The 26,706-nt window shown below is 49.9% G+C and overlaps 1 protein-coding gene across 3 annotated transcripts; it reads right to left on the reverse strand.

Annotated features, from left to right (window-relative positions):
* Adap2 (ArfGAP with dual PH domains 2) lies at positions 1 to 26,706 on the reverse strand. 3 transcript variants are annotated; one of them, XM_063250967.1, is made up of 11 exons: positions 26,048 to 26,699; positions 25,270 to 25,400; positions 23,649 to 23,740; positions 20,093 to 20,172; positions 19,123 to 19,235; positions 10,942 to 11,088; positions 6,981 to 7,064; positions 4,569 to 4,631; positions 3,268 to 3,345; positions 2,577 to 2,805; positions 1 to 1,320 (listed from the first exon to the last, which is right to left on the reverse strand). In XM_063250967.1, exons 1-11 carry the CDS (start codon positions 26,139 to 26,141, stop codon positions 1,286 to 1,288), a joined length of 1,146 nt encoding a protein of 381 aa, XP_063107037.1. In that variant the 5' UTR covers positions 26,142 to 26,699; the 3' UTR covers positions 1 to 1,285. The 3 variants fall into 3 exon arrangements, with proteins under 3 accessions (XP_063107037.1, XP_063107039.1, XP_063107038.1); XM_063250969.1 differs by lacking the exon at positions 26,048 to 26,699 and adding an exon at positions 25,563 to 25,912; XM_063250968.1 differs by lacking the exon at positions 4,569 to 4,631 and having other exon boundaries at positions 26,048 to 26,706.

The raw sequence follows: 26,706 nt of genomic DNA on the forward strand, positions 1-26,706 counted from the left end.
TTTTTAAATTGAAGTTTCTCAACTTTTTAATATGAAAACTTTAAAATCTTTATATAAAATTTGCACGAATAGGAAAATAAATGCCCACATATACTTCATCTAGATTTTTCAGTCACTAACATTTTACCCCGTGATCTCCTCTCCCCTTCATATATAATACTTGTATCTGTATATACATACACATATACATTCTGTTCATGTACATGTATTTGTTCACTTAGGTTTCATTGGACCATTTAAGAGTTTGTGATAGGCATTACCACAGTTTACCTCAGCTGCATTTCTCCCATACAAGCATCATGATCATCACGGTCTTACAGTATTGTTAAGCCAATAGTCATCCATATATGCATATATATATATAATTTCCTCAATCATGTAAGCTATACACTGTACAGCTGTTTGCTTTTGGTAGTAGTGGGGGTTGAACCTGGAGGCTTCACACTGAATTATATCCCCAACTCCTTATTTTTAAACTTTGAGACAGAGTCTCACTAAGTCCAGGCTAAGCTCAAACTTGATTGTTTTCCTGTCTCAGCCTCCCAGAGTGCTGAGATTTCAGGTATTCACCACTGCACCAGGGCAATAGTTGGTATTGCTTTTTTTTTTTTTAAAATCCAGGATCCAACCAAGAATCATGAATTGCATTTGATTGCCAATTCTATTTTTTTTTTCTTTTATCGGTACCAGGGATTGAACTCACGACCGCCTGCTTGCAAGGCAGGTGCTTATGCCGCTGAGCTAGATCCCCAGCCCCTGATTGCCAATTTTTAGTCCCCTTTAATCTAAAATTTCCAGACTAAGGGCCAGGATATATAGCTCAGAGACACAGCACCTGCCCTGTAAGTTAGGTCCCAAGTTTGGTTCCTGGTATCAAAAATAATAAAATTTCCAGACTGTATCATTGAAGAGTCCAGGCTGGTTGTTCAGCAGATTCAGATTAAACTTTAACTTTTTTGGGAAGGGGGAGGTGGCAAGATGCCATTTGCCCAATGCTGTGGGTGCCTCTTCATTTCAGTGTGCCCATTTCAGATCTGAGAAAGCTCTGGAGCCCATGACACCTTGAGCCTGCATGTGTTGTGGGTGGCAGGTATTCGTCTCTGTGCTGGAGCCTCAGCTCTCAGAAGCTGGGCAGTGCAGAAGGCCCAGGGAGCAGGAAGATGAATCATAGCTCTTGTCTCGGCACAGTTCACTGCTGGGGATGGCTGCAGGCTTTGGGGCACTCTTGCTGGGAGCGTGGGGCAAAGTAAGAACTTCTCCTTCTCACCAGGTGGCCAGCCAAAGGTCACCTGTTGCTGTGCCCACTCTCTGTATGTACACCTGGAAGGGAAAAAGAGGGCTGAAGGAGATGACCATGCAAGGGCAGGCCTAATGCAGGATTAGCAAGGGAGCTAGAATAAAAAACACATGGGGCAGGGTGGGTACAGCATGTCTGTAGTCCCAGCACTTAGAAGGCTGAGGCAGGAGAGTTGCAACAAGTTCAAGACTAGTCCGGGCTACACTGCAAAACTATCTCAAAAACAAAACAAAACAACCAAAGCAAAAATATATTGGGAACAAAAAAATGAAAGTAAAATTTACAAAAAAACGAGAAGAGGCAAAGGAAATGGAGAAAAATGGGAAGAGACTGAGACACATGGAAGATGAGGAACCAAAAAACTCAAACACCCAGGCTCAGGGACAAAAGAAAGCAGCAGCATCTTCTTCATTTCTGAGTTTCTTTGGCTTCAAGAATTGGGATAGTTGGGTCAGCAATGGCGGTGCATGCTTCTAAATCCAGCACTAGGAAGGCTGAGGCAGGAGGATCTAGAGTCAAGGTTAGCCTGGGCTACATAATGAGTTCAAGGCCAACTTGAATTACATGACAAGACTCTGTCTCAAAAAAAAAAAAAAAGGAAAGAAAGAATTGGGATGGTCGCAAGAGTTTGTGTTTATCCTCTGCAGAGTTAGAGCACAAAGGCCTCCTCAAGTGTCTCTGTGGGGTTGGTACCCCTGCTTGGGCTGCACTTTTCCAAATAGAACTTCTCCTTCATGTGCAGAAGCTGGGCCCTGGGCCAGAAGTTTCCTGTTCTGCCTCAGGGCATCTGGCCTTTTCCCAGGGCAGCCAGAGGACAGCTTCCTTGTGACACATTTGGGACAGAGGAGGAGCCGAAGACAGAAAGGTGGATGAGGACCAGGGAAAAAGAAAGCACTAGAAATAGCCTCCCCTCCTGAGCATCCCAGGAGCTGCCCAGCAGGGTGACCTCAGCTAATAACACCAGGCCAGGGGTTTCTCATGAGAAAAGGGGCAAGGGGGGCCACCCAGCCCTTTAAGCAGGCAGGGGAGAGGCAGCCTCAAGAGTTCGACCAGGGCCAGATTCCTCTAGAAGCTCATGGACAAGGGCTCCGGTAGAGGAACTTGAGGTTCCCAGAGGACTCTGTGGCAATAATGTGCAACGTCTGTGCTTTTCTCAGGCAGGAAGTGAAGACCACGAAAAGAGCAGAGTCAGGGCTCTTCTGGCCTTGCAGCTGAGCCCAAATGCAGAAGCCCTGCTGTGACCCAGTCAAGTGAGCCACCCTGGTGCCCCACTGCTCACACAGGAGGTGGAGGGGTGTCAAAGGGCTGGACAGGACATCCCGCAAACTCTCCAGCCACTCCCGCTGCTCCTTCTCGGTGGGGCAGGTGAGGACAAATCTTCGGTGGGGGGTGACTATGGTGAGGCCAGCTTTCCAGCGATTCCCTCGGATGCCCTTGGGCAGCTCTTCATGGACTTCGTATCCCTGCTCCTTGCTCCCAAGCAAAACCTGGCCCTGCTCGAAGGCATCCTGAAAACCAGAAGGCACCAGTTCATTTATTTGAGGCCAGCCCTGCCCTCCCCCAAGCTCTATGGTTGGCAAAATGTGTCACTCTTAGAACTTCTGCTAGATGCAAACCCTAAAATAAATGACGAATCATCTGTTGGAAGGATAATCAAGGCATGCGGAGAGCTCCCTGAGCAGCAGGAACTTCCCCGCTTTGTGTGTTACAATTCACATGCTCATCACAGTGACCTCCGAGCACAGCATTCCAAGGTAGCCTGTTTCTTTCAGAGGAGGAAACTGTGGCACAGAGAACTAAGTGTACATTCTGCCCAGGGCAGGCCAGCAGCTCCAATGGCAGGGCTGAAGCCACAGCCAGATCGCTGGCTTCCAAGCCCACACCTCTAACCACTCCACACCTGTCACAGGCCTGAAATCCCAGCACTCAGCTCAAGCCCTGACCTGGATTACTTGGGGAGTAGTTCTTACCAGTGGGTTCTTATAATAAAGCAGCCTCCGCTCCTGGGGATCCAGGGCAAACCACCTTTTCTTGAAAGGCTCTCTCTGCTGCAAAAGAGGGAACCTCTTACCAGGATGGCAAAGCAGGGAACAGAGGTGGGGACCAGCTCAGGTGAAATCCAGGCCCACTCACACGGCCTCCCCAGCTCTGCAGGCTTCAGCAGTGGGACCCCTGCTGTACCTCCCCAGGCCTGGCCCCAGGCTCTCACACTCCCAAGGTTCTTGCTTGTCCCTTAGGGCACACACTCTGCCCCTTCTACTCCCTACCCACATGGAGTGGCCCTGGCTTGGAGTTGGAAGGGGTGCTTCCCTCTTTCTCAGGATGTGGACAAATATCTCAGAAAAAGGAAGCTGGGAAAATCAGAAGTGGCTACTGCTCGGTGATGTCAAAGGTGCTGTTCATGGGCAAGTTCTAACCCAGGTCATGGGGAAGGACGCCCCTCCCCTAGGGAAGAGCTCTGGAGAAGGGCTGTGCCTGGCTGCTAAAGGAAGGAGACTTTTCAACCTGCCCAGCTTTCTTTCAGACAATCTTGGAACACTTTTGACTCTCTTTCTAACAATTACCACACACACATTAAACCTAAAAAAAAAAAAAAAAAGGAGAATGCAGCCACTTCTGGAGACTCTTGTAGGGGCATCTCTGCTTTCCCTCTCCTTCCCCACTCCACACTCCCAGCCATCATCCCCAGGATCCCTCAGCCAGACTTCCAACTCTGAAGCTGCCCCCACTGCGGCCAGCTCAGCCTCCTGGCTCCCACCACACACTGGCGTCACCTTCCCATTCTGCACAGCTAAGTGGGCATGAGGAGCAGGGCCTGGTGGTGGGTTCTGCGAGGGTGAGGGGGGCTGAGTTGGAGGTGATGAGGTTGGGCTGGGGGAGGTGGCAACAGGGGCCTCACTGGCACCTAACACAATGCCTGTGTCTCCTCAGGCCAGTGGCAGCCCTGTCTCCCCTAGGCACTGCTGGTGGGCACCAGGGAACAGAGCACAGGGGTTCTGGAGTACCCCAGAGCTGTCTCCCCAGGGAGTCCCTTCTCAGCCTCATTTTCCTGGGGCAGGGTGGTTCCTGACTTCAGAGGAAAGGAGCTGATGCTAAGGGGGCAGAAGCCCCTGGGCTATGCAGGAACACAGCCTGCTAACTCTGCCTCCACCTAGTCCTGCAACTCAGGAGCTCCCACTTGGGCTCACTTCCTCACCTCCCAAATCCTGCCCTACCAGTGACAGGGCCAGGGGTGGGCCACATGCATCCCTCAAGGGGCGACAGGATGTACCTTGGGTCCAGTCTTCTCCATGAAGCCTTGTTTGAGGTAGTTCCTGGTGATGAGGGGCACGAGCTGGAGGGAGGGAGACAGACACTGACCTCCCACTCACCCATCTGGAGGTGAGGTTCCCCGAAGACCTTGCCTCCCAGACAAAGGGGAAGTGTGGGATGGGGAAGGATGCCTGCGCTCCGCGGTTGGGGTTATATTTGGAAGGTGGACTCGCTGTAATATTCATATTTTAACAAAGCGGGGTGACAGCACCCTGATGCTTGCAGAGCTTCCCAGCATGGCAGAGTCACGGGTTAAGGACTTGCTTCAAAAAAGGACTCCTTGAGGCAAGGCTGTGAGGGAACCCTGTTGGGGCCAGCACCGTCCCGGGACCTGCTGCGTGGCAGGCTTTGGGTGCACTTCTCAGCCTCCCTGGGAGGAGGTCTTGTCAGTCTCAAGCTGGTGGCATGAAGCAGCAGGAGCCACATGTGGGGTCACAGCACTAAGACACTGAAGTGTAAATGCACTGGAGTCTTCTGAGCAGGTGCCCTGCTGAGACCTGGCCATGACAGGGACTCTTGACACAGGGCCACACACAGGTGACAGCACAGCGGGTGGACTAGGAGTCTGCAGACCTGGGCTCTGGCTGCATTCCTGACCCCCATCAGCCATGTGACCTTGGTAAGCCCTTTGGTGTCCCTGTGCCACAGGCAGCTCGGTCCTGTGCCTCCAGCAGCCCTTCCAACTGCCTTCCTGTGCTCAGAAAGGCAGCCGGGAACAGGCACTGGCTTCCCATGCTGGGAGACCTGAAAGGGGTAAGGTTGGGGCCAAAAATGAACATGTCTTCTCCCAAAATAATGAAACAGGCTTTCTTCTCCATCAGAGAAAACAGACGAAGCCCTGGCTGCTCCCCTACTCTGCGTGTGAGCCAGCACAGGGCTGGCTTAGGCCCAGGAAAACCATGGGAAGAAGGGACCCACCAGGGTGGAGTGAGTACTCCTTAGCGCCCGCAGACCACGGGCCTCATGCGATTGCCACAGCAGCCCCAAAGGAAGGCAGCCATCATCCCCACGGTCCCAGACAGGACACTGAGGACAGGAGAGGTGAGATGGCCCCTGCTTCAGAGTCTACATGCCACCCCTCCCTTCTTTCCTTTCCTGGTTCTGGGGATGAAATTGAAGGCCCAACACTCCACCACTGAGCTCCACTCCCAGCCCTGGGTGGAGTCCTGATGAAAGGAATGTCCAGTATCTGGACCCTTCCTTCCAGCCAGGCTGGGATGACGGCCTGACACAGTGCAGATACGCAGCAGGAGAGACAGAGGGGTTGCTGGGAGGAGCCCAGGAGGGCTAAGGATGACGACACTGAGGGAATATTGAGGACATCGGCCAAAGACCAGGTTCCTGGGCACAAGTCAGCAGACATGGGAAGCCGGCTGGAGAATCTGTACTTTGTCTTCCCTGTCCTGCTTGGCAGTCAGCCCTCTGGCCCTCGGGAGCCAGCAGTAGCCAGTTCTGGGCACTGACTCAGCACACCGAGCTAGACAGACCCTGGCCTTCACGGCTCTGACTTCAGCCTTGCTGGGATTGAACCCTGCAGAGCTGCCAGCTGCTCGTGTCACTGGGCCTGGAGTGGACCCTATCACAGACACTGAGCTCCCCACAGCTGGGCACTGAGGGTCATTTAGGCTTTCAATGGGTGTCAAACAGAATAAAAAAATTCCAGGACTAACATGGCCTTTCTCTCCCAATCACTTCAAAACTCTCAGAGAGAAGCCTAAAACAGGGATGGGATCATGGCACCTCAGAACTGAAGGGACGTTGACCTGAAGCAACCAGTATCTTACCAATATGGAAAGAGATGCTCTGAGAGGTACTGTGATCTGCAAGGGTCACACAGCAAATTAGTGACAGTCATGTCTGGGGACAATCAAAATGGGGTTCTCAGGTACAACATTCTCTAGGCCATCACAAGCAGACCTGCTCCTGTCACAAGTGTAATGGGAGGAGGCCAAGGCCTTCCCGAGAACTGAGACCACAGAGCAAAGGAAAAGTCTTCAGTTATTCACTTGTCCTTCCTGGGACTCGGTTTCTCACAAGTTTTTATTGGGAATAATCACGGCATCTAAATGCCTGCTATCAGTGATGCTGGGTAGAAGGCCTTACAAAATAAAATGGGTTAAAAGCACCTTGTAAGTATATGTTGGAATCATCTGAATGGGAGAAGAGGCCAGAAAAAGTGGCCCAAAGGGTGAGCCCCTTGACAATGTGATGTGTGGTCACGTGTCCTGAAACTGCCCTGCTTAACCCATGACCCTCCAGGCTGCCCAGGACCAAACCTTTGGCTTTGACTTCGCCTGCAAAAAAAAAAAGGCCTGGCCTAGACATAGAGGAAAGGTGGCAGAGGGCAGACTGGGGTCCATATCCAGCTCACCTCAGCCTCGGAGAGGTCAGGAAAGGCCATTTTTAGGTACTGCAGGCGGGCTGCTCGGAGAGCATTGAACCAGTCCACGATCTCCTACGGAGAAAAGACGTAAAGGACGCAGACAGTTGGGGAGACTGAGGTGGTGGCAGCTGATCTGGGTGACAGGGTTAGGGCTGTGAGGTTTCAGGCTCACGCAGCCCGCACACGTCCACACCACTCAACTCCACACCTAGGGCCATCCCGGGAAGACTATGTCACAGCCTGGGGCCACCAAGCAAGAGGAAAACAACTGACAGAGCTCAGAGCCACGGAGAGGACTCAGGTGAGCTGCCTGGGATGACACGCAATGGCTTAGGATGTGGCTTTGCCATCTCATCTCTTATCTTGTCCTCTGCTCTCCTCTCCTCTTCTCTCTTCCTTCCTGCTTTCCTTTTATCTGGTACTGAGGACTGAACCCAGGGCCTTGTGTACCCTAGGCAAGTCTACACACCTAGCCCTACCCCAGGCCTTTTTTCTCCCTGTCTCTTTAGAGACAAAGTCTCACTATGCAGTTTAGCCTGGCCTTAAACTCACTTTGTAGCCCAGGCTGACTTCAAACTTCCAGCAATCCCTCCTGCCTCCGTCTCCCAAGTGTTGGGTTTTACAGGCATCCGCCACCATGTCCAGCTTCCTACCCTAAACTCCAGCATGACTTACCCCGCCCTCTGAAAGCCTTCCACACACAACTGCTGACACCCCACACACTGGCCCACTCCCAGCAGACGCTCTTCCCCCATCCCGAGACTTGGTTTCACCATACCTTTCTTACACACACATTTTGTTTTTAAAGTACTGGGGATCAGACTCAGAAACATTCTACCCCTGAGCAACACTTCCAAACCTTTTCACTTTTGCACTTGAATAGGGTCTCGCTGAATAGCTCGGGCTGGCCTTGAACCTGCAATCTTCCCACTTCAGCCGCCAGAAAACCTGTGATCACAGGCGCATCACCAGTGCCCAGCCCACACACAGCTTTTACCTAGAACATGCTGTGCTTCCTGCAGGTTAGCTGAGATGTTGTGATAGACTTTGGGTGGCTGCTCAGCCCAAGGCCTGCTTCTCTAAGAACCGCCCCACCATCCACACCCCATACCCCCACATTTGCAGCTCTGTTCCCTACGCTGACCCTCCCCATTTCTTGGCCACAGAAAGTGGGCAAGGGCTGGTATAATATAGACGCTGAAGTGGGCTTATCAGATTGTTTCTCCCAGGAATTTGGAACTGGGAGGCTGAAAGGCCTGTTCTAATAGCTTCAGTGTAGACTTTAGTGACATATTTTGATTTAACATAGTGACTGAGAAAGTTATTTAAATATGGGGGGTTTTTTTGTTTGTTTTTTGGGTTTTTTTTTTTTTTTTTTTTGTCTTTTTCATTTTTATCGGTACCAAGGATCAAACTCACGACCGCCTGCTTGCCAGGCAGGTGCTTATGCCGCTGAGCTAAATCCCCAGCCCCCTTAAATATGGTTTTGAGGGAAGTAAACAATTTCTGTTTCTCTGCCCTAGGTCAAGGACAGGGTCTACTCTCCCAGAGTTCTGAGGTCACTGTCCGAGGAATTTTTTAAGAAACATATATCCAGGCCTTCACTTTTCAAGGTCTTTCTTGTCATAGATGGTTGGCTCACACCAACCTGAATAAATGTCTGAGCTTTCTCCTCCTTACAGTGCTGAGGATTGAATCCAGGATCTTTCCAGGTGTAGTGGCCCACACCTATAATCTCAGCCCTTGGGAGGCTGAGGCAGGAGGATCATTGAGAGTTTGAGACCAGCCTGGGCTACAGTGAGCTCAAAGCCAGCTTGAACTTCATAGCAAGATCCTGTCTCAAACACACTCACACACACACACATACACACACAAGATCTTTATACGGCTAGGCAAATACTCTACCACTGACCTATATCCCAGCCCCTGCATACATGTTTGGTTCCTGAAATTTGTCTCAATTCTCTGTAGGTTTTCCTTCTTGCCCCAGCTCCCACCCTTCCTATCAGCAGCTCATTTTATTTCTGAATTTCCTTTCGGGCTCCTGCAGACATGAATTTGCAGCTGGAAGTACTGCCCATCTAACAGAGAAGCTGGGGTCCTGAGGACAAGAGAAGAAAGGTCAGCCCCGAGTGGGCAGCTGCACTACCCTGGACGAGTGGGAGGCGGCCAGGCACCTCAGCAGAAGTCCTCAGGGCAGGGCCTGGCATGGAGGGGCTGTCATCGGGGTCTGGCGATCTGGACAGCGGGGAGCAGCAGGGGCACCCCCACCCCGCAGTCTGCGAACCAGGGATCCCCTCTATACCTCCAAGACTGTGCAGACCCCAAGATTCTGGTAAGACCAAGGAAGAGGGAAGATGACTGATTTTTAGGTTTCTTGCTAATCTCAGAAGTGAGAAGGCCCTTAAATTTAGAGACACAAAGTATGACTTTACTTGAGCCCTGGAATATGGAATAACTGGTGCTTGTTAGAAAGAGTGCACCTTCTCACTCTCTATCTCCTTCTCCCTCTCTGTCATCTCACTTTCTTGTTCTCTTTTCTCCTCTCTGGCTCTGCCAAACACAAACACACACACACGCACACACACAGAGCATGTGTTTTGTGCATCCCTATTGTGGCCCCTGCTTGTCACACAGCATCATTAGCACTGTTTCCTTGGATTCCCGAAGCTCTGCCCCTTCATCACCTGGTTCCCCAGAACCTTTGCCCCTGCATGGGCTCAGTGTATCCGGATTCAGGAAATGTGAATTCACCCAGGAATCTGTGACACAGAGATGAGGCTGGCCACTGACTTTGCCCTGGACATGTGCTACGAACAAAAAACTCCAACAGCTATTCGTAACGTGCTCCACAGTTAGGAAACACTGTCACATTCATGGTTTGTGCTCACCCTGCTGGTTCTAAAACCCCTCTGAGAGGTGGGCACAAGAACCCACAAACAAATCCACAGGCTCAGGAGGGTACAGGCCTGTCCCGGTGACACGGCTGAGAGCCACAGAGCCCAGGCCCCAAACCCCTGCTCTTCAGGTTGCTCCACCAGGCACCCTGCCTCGGGCATGAAAGAGACATGGAGGCGCTGGGAGGGCAACCCACGGCCTCCACCCAGTGTGAGGGAACCCCAGGAAAGCCAAGTCCACATGTCTGGTTTTTGGACCCTGCTGCCAAAGGTTCTCAAGCAGCAGAGCCTGTGGGGTGGCCAAATGGGTGTGGGGCTGTGTGACCTCCAGCAAGTTCCTTAACATGTCCACGCCTCAGGAGACATGGACAAAACGTGCTCAGGGCTGTTCTGAGGAATAAGAAATGACACGTGATAATCAGCAGCAGGCATGTCCAGCGGAGATCACAGAGACAAGCTGTCAGCCCCAGCTTCCCTCCTCCCCTCCCCTAGCAGCTCCTCTGTCCCCCTCCTATGGCTCAACACAGGCTCTCACCCAGCTCATTCTCTCGGTCCTGCTCCCCTGCCCAGGCTGATCTCCTGGTCCAGCCAGTGATGCTTCCCCACCTTTGGGGTGCATCGGGATGGCCCAGGTTCCTGGGAGAGGACCGTTGCTAATCAAGCAGGTCTGCTGGACCTGAGACTCCAGCTCTAACTCGTGTCCAGCTAAAGACAGCAGCCAGGAAACAAGGCCTGCACCTGGCTGCCCCCTTCTCCCTCCCTTATTCAGAATCTCTGGCCCTCCCTGGGCACAGCATCTTCAGCTAACTGGACACTCACTGGCGGCTGTGTCCAGCTCCGATATATGCCTACACCTGCCAGCTTCCTGCTCCACATCCCATTCTGCTTTTCTTATAGCTCTGTCTCAGATCAGGAAGTGAAAACAGGCGAAGGCTAGCAGCTGCAGAACAGGCAGTGGAGCACATCCCACCATGAGCCAGGGAGGCAGCCAGCCTGCCCACAAGCCCTGTGGGTTGAGTCAGAGACAGCGGGGGCAGCCCAGGGCCCCTCACCTTCCCACTCTCATGGTACAGGAACAGGTTCCGGGTGTGGTTCTCTCTGCCGTAAGTGATCTGCAGCCCGTGGGGGTGTCCTATCTTCTCTGTTTGGAAAGTAGCATTCAAGTCCTTGATACTGATGACAGCTTTGGGGCCTTTATCCTGAAGGAGAGAAAAAGGACACTCATGGCAGGGGTCTGTAGGCTGACAACCTCACCTTTGCCAAGGCTCCAATGCAAACAGAAAGCCAAGGTGCAATTTGGCTTAAATGCTCTTGCTCTAATATCTTCCCCCACCCCAGTACTAGGGGTTGAACTCAGGGCCTTTGCACTGAGCTACATCCTCAGCCCTTTTTATTTGGTATTTTGAGACAGGCCCTCACTAAGTCACTGAGCTGCCTAGGCTGGGCTTGAACTCACGGTTCTCCTGCCTCAGCCTCCCAAGTAGCAGGGGTTACAGGCATGGACCACCATCTCTGGCCTACGTCATTACTCTTCATCATGTTTTTCTCCAAACATTATTAGAAGACTACTCTTTTTAAAAACTTACTATGAGAAATGCTAAAACTATTTTAAAATCTACTTTTGTCAATACTTTTCCTAACTTTTTAAAAAAAAGAAATGACACCGCCCGGTTGAGGATGTAGCTCTGCAGTGGAGGACTTGCCTAGCAAGCACGAGGCCCTAGGTTCATCTCCTGCACTGCAAAAGAAAAAGAAAAGAGCGGCATCACTAACGAAGCCAGTTCCTCCAAGTAAGACTCACCTTCCCCAGGGCGATCACTGTCATGGGTCTGATGTTTCTCCTAGTTCCTTGTTATTACCTTGTACTCACATATGCACATATCTATAAACAATTCAGTGTTTTCTAATTCACATAAGTGAAATCATGGCACAAGGAGCATCTGTCACTCGATATATTTCTGACATCCACCCGTGCTGCATACAATCTTCTGGTTTGCTTTTGTTACTATATAAAAAGCAACCTACCTTCCTAGCGACCTACATTGAGATTATTTCTGGTTTCTGGCTATCATAAGGAATGCTGCAGTCGGTTTATGTCCCTTGTATACATCTGCGAGGGTTTCTGTGGGTCACAGCGCACATTTGTGGATGGAACTGCCAGGTCGAAGTTTTGAACATCTTCCACTCACTGGCAGCAGCCAACCTACTCCACAGACAGCCCCACTGTGGCTGTAGCCGCACTTCCACCAGTGGCAGGAAAGAGCCCCCCCTTCAATCGAGTCCTCAGGAATGTGCGACACTGCCAGATTTTTTTTTTCAGATTTTTAAATTGTTGCCAATACAATGGGTACAAAACTATACCTCACTGTTGATTTTCATTTAATCAAGTTTATTGAGGTATATAATTTATGAGCATGAAATTGCTCATTTTAAGAATAGTTTGGCGGGGCTGGGGATTTAGCTCAGCGGCATAAGCACCTGCCTTACAAGCAGGTGGTCATGAGTTCAATCCCCAGTACTGATAAAAAGAAAAAAAAGAAAAAAAAAAAGATTAGTTTGGCTAGGTGTGGTAATAATGCCTATAATCCCAGAACTCAGGAGACTGACGCAGGAGGATTGCTATGAGTTTGAGAAAATCTTGTCTTTGTGAAGTCTTTTGTTTTTGGTACCAGGACCTCATGCTTGGCAGGCAGGCACAGCGTGATTGAGCTATATCCCCAGCCCTGGAAACCTTGTCTTAAAATGAAGCAAAGTATAGCTGGGCGTGGTGGCTCACGCCTGCAATCCCAGCACTCAGGAGGCTGAGGTAGGAGGATCGTTGCAAGTTCGAGACCAGCCTGGGCTACAAAGTGAGCTCAAGGCCAGCTTGAACTGCATAGAGAGACCCTGTCTCAAAACAAAAAATTAAATTAAATTGAATTAAATTTTAAAAAGGCTGGGGGTGTAGGTCCATATGAAGACCCTATGTTCAGCCCCCAGGACTGAAAGGAAGAAAGAAAAACACTGTGTTTTTTATAAATATATATATATTAACATAATCACTATAAGAATCAGAACAGAAAGCATTGCTATTACCTCAAAAGAGTTCCCTCTCTATCTCTACTCAATCTCCAGACAACCATTTATGTGCTTTCTACTGGTCCAGGATGATTTTGCCTGAAATTTCATGGAAATGGAACTATACAACATTCTTCCGTAAGACTTCTTTTGCTCAAAATAACATTTCTGAGGTTCATTTATATTGCTACCATTTACTGATAGTTTATTGCTTCTTATTGCCGAGTAATAATCCATTCTAATCTTTATTTGTTCAGTGGTAGTCGGATATTTGGGTTCTTTCCAGGTTTGGGATACTACAAAGGAAGCTTCTGTGAATGTCTGTGTACACAGAATACAGGCTTCTGTTCCCTTTCAGGAACTATCTTGAAGCGACATGGCTGGTTTATACAGCTTCCTAAAACCTGCAGAATTATTTTCCAAGCATGTTGTCTCAGCTACAGTCCGACCAGCAGACATCAGCACCTGGTCCCATGAGTCTTTTTAGCTGTAGTCTTTCTGGTGGGTACACGGTTCATGTCATCTTACTGGGATTTTAATTTGCATTCACTAACTGGGGGAGACTGATCGTGTGAGTGGTGTGTGTGGCACTGCAGTTCGTGTGGCTTCACCCCGAGTTACAATCCCAGCTCTTTTTTGAGACAGGCTCTCCCTAAACTACTAAATTGCCCAGGCTGGGCTTTAACTTGTGATCATCCTGCCTCACCCCCAGAGTTTGGGCTTACAGGCATGTGCCTCAAGCATGTTTTATCTTTTCCTCTCCTTCCTGCCTTTTCTCTTTCTCTCCCTCTTTTTTTCTCCTCCAGTACTAGAGATTCAACCTGAACCCAGAGGGTGCTGAACTACATTCCCAGTCCTTATTTTGGTTTTAATTTTAAGGCAGGTGTTGCTACACTGTCCACGTGGCTTTCAACTTCCAACCCTCCTGCCTCAGCTCCTCAGTAAGGAGGATTACAGGTGTGCACCTCCAAACCTAGCTTGGTTTTCTTTCCTGTGACTGTTGGTCTATTTCCTTTCTCTATCTTCCTAATAGATTATCTTTTTCTTCTTAAAAATTTATAATTTCCGGGGCTGGAGATTTAGCTCAGCGGCATAAGCGCCTGCCTTGCAAGCAGGCAGTCGTGAGTTCGATCCCCGATTCCGATAAAAAGGAAAAAGACAAAAAAAAAATTTATAATTTCCTTTCTCTATCTTCCTAATAGATTATCTTTTTCTTCTTGATTTACAATTTTCAAAAATAAGGGCTAGGGATTTAGCTCAGCAGCACAAGTGCCTCCCTGGCACTTGCATGAGTCAAGGCACTGCAAGGTCTTGAGTTTGATCCCTGGTGCCAAAGTGGGAATATATATATATTCCCACTTTCTACACACAGGAAATGGAGCCAGCAAAAGCTAAAGTGCTCAGAGCTCATCTTTCTCTTACCCTGGTGGCCACTCCTCCTCCTCCTCTTTGCTGGAAAAGTCTCACCTTTCAGTCTTCCTATGCTGGACCGCCCCAGGCCTCACGATGATGGCTGACCTCTCAGGTTCCCTCACTAGTTCCTTCCTTCCTGTAGGCACTGCCCACATCAACACACAACAGAATCTAGCTGGGAGGCTGAGACAGGAGGATCATAAGGTTAAGCACAGCCTGGGAAAGTGAGCGACACAGCAAGACCTTGTTTTGAAATAAGAAAAAATAAATATAAATAAAATGAATAAAAAGTTGGAGACAAAGCTCAGTGTAAAGGTCCTGTGTTCAAATCCAGTGCAGAAAAATAAAATGAAGGAAGGGAAGAAGGAAAAAAATTAAGAAGAGAAGGAAGGAAGAGGGAAAGGAAACAGGGAGACAGAAAAGGATCTACTTCCCATCCTCCTGAGTCGAGGCTGCTTTGAGCAATATAACACATTTTCTGTCCTAGCCGTTTGGTGGCCTGGCTGTGCAGATGCTTGAGCTTTGCTCCTGGAGAAGGGGGTGCCGCAGGGAGCTCCCCAGGACCCCAGATCTCTGAGCAAGGCCTTGCTTTGTTCTCTGGCCCATCTAAAATCAGAACCCATCGAGAGGTCCTGCGGCTGACAGGAGGCATGCACTGCACCCATTCCTGCCCCATGGGATGCTGAGAACTAGTAAGTGGAGCCTGTTTGTGTGTTCCCCTTCGTTTTGTTCTGTGTGTGGTGCTAAGTGAATATAGCTAGCAAGCACTCCACCACTGAGCCACACTTCTTAGGTTTTTTAAAGCTATGATACCTTACTCAGCAGTGAATAACCAAACGCTCTTGACCCTGAACCTCTTTCCCTTGCGCAAGCGATCCTGGAATCCCTATTGCTACACCAGCGCACAAGCTGGTGACTCCAGCTGCCAACCTGACCCAAAACTCCAGCGCATCACCCAACTTCCTTCTCGGTTGCCACATTTGGATGACTAGTAAGCACCTCAAAGTGAAAAGGACCCTCAGTCCTCTTTTTTAGGAGTTGAGTCCCTGCCATCATCAGCAAATGGTAAATTTGTCCTTCTTGTTTTAAAGGTCAACATTCTGGGAAATGGAGCCAACCACACTGGCACAGCCTGTAGTTCCTGCTACTTAAGAGGCTGAGGCAGGAGGAACATTTGAGCTCACAAATTCATGTAATGAGACTCTGTCTCAAAAACAAATAAATCAATAAAGACCAGGTGTGGTGGTGCACGCCTATAATCCCAGTATTTGGGAGGCTGAGGCAGGAGGATTGCTGCAAGCTCTAGGCCGGCCTGGGCTACAAAATGGGTTCCAAGGCCTGCCTGAACTGCATAGTGAGACCCTGTCTCAAAAAACAAAATAAACAAAAACCCATAAATAAATAAATAAAAATCTGAAAATCTGAGAATTGGGCTGGAGATTTCACTCTCACATTCAATCTTTTAGTAATTTTTTGGTCCACATCCAAAATGAATCCAAAATCTGACCTCTTCTAACCATTTCCTTCACCACATTCTGGTCCAATCCATTACTCCTCACCAGGGTAATAATAATAAAGTCCTAACTTACTTCTTTGCCTGCACTCTCATTTCCATTCACCCTAGCAGCAGCCAGAGTGATCTTTTAAGAAGTTCAAATCACTGGGCGAGGTGGCACATGCCTATAATCCCAGTACTCAGGAGGCTGAAGCAGGAGGAATGCTGTAAGTTCAAGGCCAGCCTGGGTTACAAAGTGAGTTCAAGGTCAATTTGAACTGCATAGTGAGACCCTGTCTCAACAAAAATGTTCAAGTCACTTCTCTGCTCTAAATCTTCCACAGCCTTTCTCTTTGTCCTAAAGTAAAACCCATATATATATATATATATATATATATATATATATGATATGTAATACATATGTAATATACATACATATGAATATGATAAGATATATAATACATATGTAATTACATATATATGATAAGGGATATATCTAGAATATATAAAGAACTATTGCTATTCAATAATAAAAAGACAAATAATAAGACCACTAACCTAAGTAAAATATGAGAAAAAGATGTCAATAAACATTTCTGAAAATGAGATACACAGGTAACAAAAAAGTATATTTAAAAATGCTTGCCTTCACTATATATGAGGAAAATATAAATCAAAAGCACCACAAGAGGCTACTTTATACCCACTAAAATAGCTATAATATTTTAAAAAGTCAAAAAAAGGAATGTAGAGGCTGGGTGTGGTGGCTCACACCTATAGTTCAGCACTTGGTAGGCTGAGGCAGGAAGATCTCTGTGAATTCCAATGCAGTCTGGACTACATAGTGAGTCTGAGACCAGCCTGAACTACAGAGTGAGATCCTGTCTCAAACAAACAAACAAAAAGGGTAGAGAAATTAGAAACTGGTACACTGGTGGGAAATTAGAAAGTTGTAAAATGATTTCCCCTTTGGAAAACAGTCTAGCAAAAGGTTATCACAGTTACCATGACACACAATCCTATTCCTAGCTATTCCAAGATAAAAGGAAACACAAATATACATGAAAACGTACATGTAACACCTATCAGTGTTATTTATAACCAAAACAACTCAAATATCCAACAACTGATGTGTGAATGAATACAATGTCACATAACCATACTGTAGAATATTATTACACAATAGAAATGAATGAGAAGGCCAGGCATGGTGGTGCACACCTGTAACCTAGCACCAGGGAGGCTGATGAAGGAGGATTGCTGGGAATTTGAGGCCAGCTTAGACTACCACTGAGTTCAAAGCCAGGCTGAACTACCTGGTGAGACCTTTTCTCAAAAAAAAAAAAAAAAACACAAAACAAAAATAACAAATCTATTAATTGTTTTAAAAAAAATGAATGAGGTAGGGCTTGGGATATAGCACAGCACCTGCCTGGCAAGCGCAAGGCTGTAAGTTCAATTCCCAATACTAAAAAGAAAAGAGCAAGAGAATGCAGCATTGAAGCATGCTAAAACACTAATGAATTTTGCAACAGTAGGCTAGATGTGCCTGTATATATGTTGTATGCCTACAGTCTCAGTTACTGGAAAGGCTGAGGCAAGATTTCAGGCAAGGAGTTGGGGCTGGGGGTTTAGCTCAGTGGCATAAGCGCCTGCCTTACAAGTGTGCGGTTGTGAGTTTGATCCCTAGTACTGATAAAAAGGAAAAAGACAAAAAAAAAAAAAAAAAAAAAAAAAGATTTCAGGCAAGGAGTTTGTTGCTGGGGCAATATAAAGAAACCCCATTTCAAAAAAAGAGAAGGGGGTTGGAAGGAAAAGAAAGAGGAAAAAAACATTCAGCTAAGTGAAAGAAGTCTGTTTCAAAGGAACACGTACTGCATTATTTTGTTTCTATGCGTTGTCCAGAAATGCAAATCCACAGAGATAGTGGTTGCCCAGAGCCAGGGCTGTGAGATTACAGCTAAGAGTTAGACGGCTTTAGAGGTTATGAAAGAATTTTAAAGTTGACTGTAGGACTGGTGTACTGGCAAACCCCTGTAATCCCAGCGCTTGGGAGGCTGAGGCAGGAGGATCACCAAGAGTTAGAGGCCAGCCTGAGATACATAGTGAGTTCAAGGCCAACCTGAACTGTACAATGAGACCCTGTCTCAAAAAAATAATTGTTTTGTAATGATCATTGCATGACTCTGTGAATATACAAGAAGGATTTCTTTCATACTTCAAACGATTGAATGTATGGACTGTAAATTAAGTCTCAAAACAGCTTCAAACAACAAACTCAAGTCTTACTGTGACCTACAAGGTCCTCCCCTGAGTGACGTCACCTCACACCATCTTCTCTTTGCTCGCTCTCCACTGCATTCTCAGCCTCCTGGATGCCTGCAGTCTCATCCATCACACTCCCAGCTCAGAGCCAGGTCTGGATCATAGCCAAGCAGTCCGTGCACTGCACAGTGTGAACTGTAATCTGGGCTCTGCCTACTGAGCTCCTCTGGGCCTCGCCTCTTGCACTGGTCGTTGTCCCTGATAGGCACAGAGGCGTATGCGGTTGCCTGCACCGTGCAGCCCCACGCACACCCATATCTTTCTCTCTCTCTCTCTCTCTCTCTCACCCTTGTCTTCCTTGACATCCCAGAGCCACCTGCCACCTGCTACACTGAGGTCAGGTGTTGGCCTCCGCCTGTCTCCATTAGAGTGAGAGCTTTGTTTAGGTTACCACCATGTCCAGAATAATGTCTAGCACGTAGCAGGTGCTCAGCATGTATTTCTTTTTTTTTTTGGTACTGGGGATCAAACTCACAACCTAGAGCTTGCCAGGCAGGCACTTACGTCGCTGAGCTAAATCCTGGCCACAATATGTATTTCTTTTTTAAAAATATTAAATTAAAAACCCCAGCTATGGGGCTGAGGATTTAGCTCAGCAGCATAAGCACCTGCCTTGTACGCACGTGGTCATGAGTTTGATCCCTGGTACCAATAAAAAAAAAAAAAGCCAGCTATTTCTTAAGTGAGTCAATGAATATGGCAGAAGGAAGTGATCACCATAGCCATTCACATGGACCAGTTTCTGGGCATGGCAGTCTATTCTTAGTCTGAGCTACTCAGGAGCTGAGGCAGGAGGATTGCTTAAACCCTGGTGTTTGAGTCCAGTCTAAACAACATAGCGAGACTTCACTTAGAAACAAGTAAAACAGCAACTTAAAGGGTCCAACAAGGTGTGAAGCGGGCCCTCGCGGAGGAAGGAAGCCACTCGGAGCTGGTCTCTTACCTGATCCTTGGTGTAGTACTTGAGGAGACCTTCTCCTGCCAGCAGGACAAACCTCCTCCGTAGATACTGTCCATTGTCCCTTCCCCGCTTCCACAGGATTCCTTCTCGGTTACCTGACCCACAGGAACGAGCAGGAGTGAACACCTTGGACCTTCAGATGCATGAGGGGCTCTGAGCGCTCCCCCATCATCCAGGCTCTCCCATCGGACTCAGCTGTTCCAGCTGCAGCATGGAAAGTTCCAGTCTGCAGGGAACCCCACAATGTCTTATCATTTTGGGAGGACTCCCCACCTCGGGAACCCTTCTTCCCCGGCTCTCCAGGGAGCCAGGCCATCCCACTAGATGACATGATAAACTCACAAGAAAGCTAGAGCCTGAGAAACTGGATGAATGCTACAAGAGGCCTAAATATACACTGACAGCGGCCTGACAGGACTCTGGGGATTCTGGGTGACCTTGAGGCATCTGCCAGTCTGAAGAATAATTTGCATTTCTGTAGCAGAGAGAGCAGTGAGCTGGTTTCCTCTGGTCCTCCCCTAGTGGTTTCCTGCCCTTTTCTCTGTAGGGCAGGGTTGGACTCAGGGTGGTAGGTGAAAACAGCCATAGATCCAGGGTCACCAACATGGTCACACCCCTGCACACTGAAGGACAGGGAGGCCGAACCCAGGCCACGCACCAAGACTTAAGCCCCGCCAGCAGCTGAATTAGCCAGAAGCAGGGTGCTCTGAGGGCTCGGCAGCAGCTCATATTGGGGCTCTGTAGCACTGTGGCTTGGCAAGGACCTGAGGCCCATCTGCTTCTCAGACCATAAACCCCACCTGCCCACCAGGTGCCTGCTGTTCCCAGGCACAAGAGCCAATCCCTTGGTTGCAGGGGCACCTCGGGGCAGCAGGTATCTTGCAGATGGATCCTACTGCTAATACGCAGCCTCCTCAGAATACAGATCTCAAAGATAAGAAAACAGCTTTACCTGGGGGGAGGAGCGGTTTCCCATCAGCCATAAACTCCTGCCTCTCATACTTAGCTCGAATCCATTGCTCCTTTAAGACCCTAAAGACAGAGAAGCTCTGGTCAGCCGTGTCTGCTGCTGTCTCTCCCCAGGACCTTTCCCAGATCCAAAGCCGAGGGTGGGAACATCACTGCCACTGTCTTCTTGCCTGTTCAGCCCATCTGGGGCTTTTGGCCTCAGGATGTTAATGTCCAGTGCTGGGTCATTCTTTGTTGTGGAGGGGTGTGCCGGGCTTTGTAAGAACACTCTGACCTCTACCAACTAGAGGCCAGTGGCACTCACTACCCCAGATATGACACTCAGAGTATCTCTAGACATCCCCAAATGTCTTCAGGGAGGACACATTTCTCCCCACCAGCTGAGAACCACCCAGCCGGACTCTCCCAACCACAGCCTCAGCTCTCTGGGTAATTAAGGAAGGCGCAGCCTCCTGGGAATCTCCAAGGTCTTCCTGCTGCATGGTCATGAACGTGAGCCAGGAAAGTCTAGGAGCCTCTTCCTGTGCCTGGTCTTGAATCCTGGGCATGTGACACTGGGCAAGCAATGGCCTTGAGCCTGACCACCTGCATCTGTGGTCAATGCAGTCCACCGTGTGACCAAAAACAAGACACTTAACTCCTCTAAACTTGGGGAATATGTCAGTGTTGTGACATCTACTCATTCTTCAACATGGTTAAGAAGTTGAAATGTATGTAAGAGGCCCAGCACCGTGGCTGGCATGAAGCAGGTGTTTAATGCTACCTCAGTCAGATGTCATCATGCATGACACCCACGGCGCAACCGTGCAGCCCAGAGTAGAACTATTTTCACTGTTTTGTTCCCTCTCACTTTTTCCAGGTAAACATTCCAAGGATTCGGCGACCTGGCCACTAGAATGACTTAATGCTGAGCATTCAGAGCTTTGGGCTGCATGGGCCAAAATGGAGAGATTGATTGGAAGCCCTCTCCAGGGTCATGCCGGACAGTGTAGCCTGGCATCTGGAAGTGACCTGCTGCCAGCTGCGTGAAGAAAGCCTGGCTTAGAGGAAATTTAGGACAAGCCAGAGTGTGAAAGGCCTGATGACCTTTGTGGCCCTGCCGGAGGGTGGGGTTTCACCTCCATCCTTCCTGTGGTCTGACACCCAGGACCTGACAAGTCCTCCTCAGCTTGAGCCGGCTTACACTGGGTCTCTATCACTTACAGTCAAGAGTACTTCAGCTCTTACTCCTAGGACACCGAAGAGAACCACCAGGCACACAAGAAAGGTGGGAACCCCAGGCTACAGGGTCAGAGCAGAGAGGGGGATTGGACACCCAGGGCACCGTGGGGAATTTAGAGGAGGTTTAGAACTGAGCATGGTGGCCACCAGTACCCAACTCAAAAGGATTAAAATGCAGGCCGTGCTGTGAAGTGACTGGAGCTAGGCACACCCCGCAGCTGGCCCAGGACCATGCAGCATCTGGAAACTGACACCAAACTACATTAAAACCAGTGTGGTCAGATGTAGTGGCATTTGCTTGTAATCTCAGCATTTGGGAGGCTGAGGCAAGAGGATCCAGGCCAGCCTGAACTGTATATCGAGACTCTGTCCTTATAAAACAAAACAATGCAAAACAAAATTAGCATATCAGGTGGCAAGTGAGAGGTGTGACATAAATTTTCTCTGCCTATATTTCAGAGATGAGATCCGGTAGCTTGTCCACCTCCTCACAGTTTGGGGTGGTCAAGGTAAGACACAAAACAGAGGACTTCTGAACAGAAAGCTGTATCACCACACTGCTACAATATGCTGCATCAGCATCCTGGGGTTACCTAAGGACCACCTACAGGGTCACCAGATACAGTTACGTAGCTTGTGCACTGCTCAAAAGCACTCCAAAGTAGGCGAAATACAACTTGCTCCCTGCTGGCTGTGTCTGCCTGGGGGATTTTCTTCGTCCCATTTACACAGGGCGCTGTCTATCAGCCCTGGTAAGTAAGGCTGGGTCCTGGTGAAGCAGGGTCAGGGCCAGGCAGTGAGACCTTTGGAGGTCCAAGGCCACCAGGTACCAGTTTCACTCTGACCTCCCGCCCTCCTGCTGCTTCATAACCGTCCTGGCATAGTGGATTCTCCTAACCACAGGCTCCCTGTCCCTGGTGTCAGATGGGCTCGAGCATCACAGGGATAACAGCAATATCTGGGGCCACTGAGAATAGGAAAAAATAGAGCCTGGTAGCAGTTAGCACCATGTTTGGCCTACAGGAGAAGTTCAGGGAATATTAGTAGCTATTGTTAGATTTATGGTTATGATTTAGGATCCCAGCTTAGTTGAGTCTTTTGGAGCCAGCCTTAGGCAGGACAACCCTACACTACCCTCAACAGGAAATAGCTGAAACATACTTGTTCTATAAAACACCAACACTTGTCCCTCTCTCAAAAAGTCAGAGGCAGAGAGCTACATCAGAGAAAAAACCCCACTGCACAGCTATGGAGTCTGAGGCCCAGGTAAAAGGAATGACATAGCAGGACCACAGGCTTAAACCAAGCTGTCTCTCTGTCTCTCTGTCTCTGTCTCTCTCTTCCTCCCTTCTTTTTCTTTTTGTGGCGCTGGGGATCTAACCAAGGGCCTTTGGACTAGCTACATCCCCCGCCCTTTTATTTACTTATTTGTTTTTGTTTTTTTTTTTTTATATATCATTGGTACTGGGGATAGAACTCACAACCATGCGCTTGCAAGGCAGGCGCTTATGTCGCTGAGCTAAATCCCCAGCCCCAGCCCTTTTATTTTTAAGACAGACTCTTGCTAAATTGCTCACAGTGGGTTTGAATTTACAATCCTCCTGCCTCAGCATCCTGGAGTGTTGAGATTACAGGCATGCGTCACCAAGTCTGATTTCCCTTTTTGTTTGTTTGGTTGGTTTTTTTGTCTCTTTGAGACAAGGTCTCACTATGCAGTTCAGGCTGGCCTTGAGCTCACTTTGTAGCCCAGGCTGGTCTCAGACTCACAATAATCCTCCTGCCTCAGCTTCCCGAGGGCTGTGATTACAAGCCTGTGCCACCACACCTAGCTTGATTTCCTTTTTTTTTTTTTTACCGTACTGGATATTGAACCCAAGGCTTTGCACGTGCTTGCCAAGCACTCCACCACTGAGGTTATCTCTAGCTCCTTTTATTTTTTGGGAGGGACAGATTCTCCTTAATTTGTTTAGGCTGGCCTTGAACATGTAATTCTCTTGTCTCAGCCTCTAAGTAGCTGGGAGTATAGGAGTACACCAGTGCACCCTACTAAACCAGGATTCTTCAAATTCTTTTTTTTTTTTGTACCGAGGATTGAACTCACAACCTCGTGCTTGCCAGGCAGGCATTTACACCACTGAGCTAAATCCCCAGCCCTTAAACCAGGATTCTTAACCCATCCTCCATGACAGTACCACATATATCCCTGGATCTATCTATTGATGCAGTGACGACCACCCACAGGTACTAGAGATGGGTGGGGTGGGGAAGGTGGAAGCAAGAAGGACCCCGCTCTTGCCCCTAAGAAGTGGCCCACTCACAGGCAGTCATTGGCCTGGGGGATGTAGTAGAAAGCTGGGACTCTGGCTTCGAACTTGGCCTTCACACGCAGGTTTCCATTGTGGCTCATGAACTGCAAGACAACAGTAACTAGTGCTCAAATCAGAACTTAACAAAACTGTGGAATGAGACCACAGTCTACCCAGAATGCCACCCATCTCACTGGCTCCTGGCTGGGTCGGAAGACAGCACCACTGCTGGAAAGCGCCAGAGTAGCACGGTGAGGGTCCATACAACCCATGCCTCATGCCCAGCAGCTCTTTGCCCTCAGCATTTTGCTGCTTTCATCCTCACTTAGGAGATGAGAAAACTGAGGCTCAGAGAGGTTAGATGAACTGCCCAAGGCGATGCAGCTTGCAAGCGGAAAACTAAGATTCAAACCCAACCCTGTGTGACTCCAAGCTTGTGTTCTTTCTCCCACTTCCTCCATTGATGGCCAGCACCCCCAGTGGGCCCAGAGGCCCAGGCAGCTGGAGAGTGCAAGAAGCAAGTGCTGGCCCCATAGAGACACAGGTCAGCAGGACCAGTGGCTGAGAGGCCAAGAGTGGACATGCCAGTGGCATATCCAGGGCAAGGGCAGGAAAGGGAAGGGACACTAGGTTGTTAATGCATATCCCTTGGGCAGAGTGAACTCCAGCCTTCTCCTCCCAGGGTAATCCCTGGACTTCCCAGGATGTGCACCAGCTTTGGGTCCCAACAGGGCAGGGCTCACGTCTCAACTCTGCCGTTTAGTCCATGAGTGAGTCCCCAAAGGTCTGTGACACCCACAAAGATGATGTAAAGGGGCTGGGGATTTAGCTCAGTAGCATGAGTGCCTGCCTTGCAAGTGTGCTGTTGAGTTCAATCCCCGGTACCGATTAAAAAAAAAAAAAAAAAAAATGACGTAAAGAGGACAGGAGAGTCACGACGCACAAATAAAATCTGAGAGGATCCTGTGCCGGTAAAAATGGGTTTCCCGCGTGCTTCCTGCACTAGCACAGAAGCCTGGGATGAGCAGGGACCTCCCTCAGCACCCAATACACAGTGGGCTCACAGGAGCTACGTGCTAAGCATAGCCCAGCCCAGCACACAGTAGGTGTTCAGTTAAGTCACCAGCTCCCCTAGTCCCGACTGAACCCTTCAGCCAACAAGCAGAGTGTGGAAGTGCCGGCTCTCTGAAGGCTTTACCAGCCACAATGGCATGACTGTCCGGACTGAGAACGTCTGTCATGCCCATAAGACACAAGGCCAAAGTGTTCCCTTCCCTGCCTGGGGGAGAGAAAGAGGAGAGCATAGACCAAGGACCAGGATACTTCTCTTCCCCTGGTCTAAGGCTCCCACTAATGACAACAGCAACTGTTAACTGACAGCTTACTTTGTGCCTGGATGGAGTTTGCCTTGAATCTTTACAGCAGCCCTGCAAAAGTAACTAGCTCAGGCCCTCAGCTCATGAGCCAGCAAGTGAGGTGTTAGCATTTGAACTCAGGGCCCTTGTGTGAACCTCTACCTGCGAGGCTGTGCGTCCTCTCCTTAGCTGTGTTTCTCTCTGGTCTTCAGTTTTCCCCCTCCTTCAGCCTTTACCCCAGTTCTAGCTTTCAGGTTTGCACACGAGCGCCTTTTTACCTCCACAATGTGGTCATCCCAGAAGTCAAGCCTCACGGATTTGACTTTGCTGATGTCGGGGAAGTTGCGGTGGACGCCAGAGCAGTGGAGACAGATAAAGATCCCCAGCTTGTAGGATGCCCAGTCGGGATCTGCAGGCACGGAGTGGGGGTGGAATGGTAAGGTACCAGAGCTTAGCAGAGCAGGGTGACAGGAGTCCGGGGTGGGCTGGGGGCGCGCAGGGCAGGCTGAGGCTGCAGGGTGCCATGGCCTTCTCTGCCCCTGCGGGACTCCTTCTCTCTAGGTCTCCCCACCTTGGACCCCTAAAATCGCCCGCAGGAAGCTTTGCGGTCAGCGCACCCACAGTCCAGGGTTAGAGGAGGGCGCGACGTGGAAGCGACAGCACCGAGGGGGAACCGAGAGGAGCGCGCGGGAGGGACTCGCACAGCGCAGCAAGGGGGGAGGTCTGAGCCCGGGAAAGGGGTTTGGGGAGCCGGGAGAGTCGGGCAGCGGGCCCGGGCTGGGGGCCGGGGTCCCTCGGTGGGTGGGATGGAAGTCCCGGGGTCCGGAAGGTTGGCACAGGGACGTGGTGTCAGGCTAAGGTAGTGAGCGGAACGCCAGCGCGCGCGGCTCCGGATCCAGTGTCCGGTCGGGTCCCGAATGAGGAGTCCAGGTTAGGGTTCGGGTGGGCGGGGCAGGGCAGGGGCGCGAGGGAGGGAGGAGTCGGCAGGGCGCGGGCTACCTACCGGTCCGTGTGCGGGAGTCCCCGGCCGCGCCGCCCCGCGCCCCTCGCCCTCACCTGGCGCCCCGCAGTCGGCGCAGCGCGCGTTGCCGGTGTCCGCCGCGTGCAGCAGCTCCAGCAGCCGCTTCTTGTTGCGCTCGCGGTCGCCCATGGCCGGCCCGCCGGGCTCCACGGGCTCAGCGGCGCCGTCCGGGCCGCGGCCACGCAGGCCGCCCCGCCCCCGCGGCCCTTCCGCCCCGCCTCGGCACAGGCGCGGCGTCGGGTCCCCGCGGTGCGCTGCGCGCGGTTCGCTGCCGGCTCAGCCTCTCTGGGCCTCAGTTTCCATCGCCGGCAGAGAGGAGACGGGTTTATGCCTTTGTCTCAAGGCCCTTGGGGAAAGTTGAACAATCTAACTTCTGATCAAGCGCTCTACTGATGCAAGATCTTACACCCACTGAGACGTGAGGCTGCAGGAACAAGCCGCCTCCCGCGGAGCTCCCCTCACCCTATCCAGGATCCGGCCTTCCCTTTGGCTACCTCGCACTGGGGCGATTTATATACAGTACTTGTGCCAGTTCCACCCTCTGATGCCAAACACTAGACAGTTCAACGTCAGCAGATTAGGTCTGTGACTCTAATGGCTCCTAAAACCAGTATCTGCACCTTTTCTCTTTCCTTTCTTTTGGAGGGAGGAGGAGGGGGAGACTTGCCCTGATGCTGAGGATTGGACCCAGGGC

The sequence above is a fragment of the Cavia porcellus genome, unplaced genomic scaffold (assembly GCF_034190915.1).
Source record: "Cavia porcellus strain 051 isolate PalLab524CR breed Dunkin Hartley unplaced genomic scaffold, mCavPor4.1 scaffold_6, whole genome shotgun sequence".
Taxonomy (NCBI): Eukaryota; Metazoa; Chordata; class Mammalia; order Rodentia; family Caviidae; genus Cavia; species Cavia porcellus.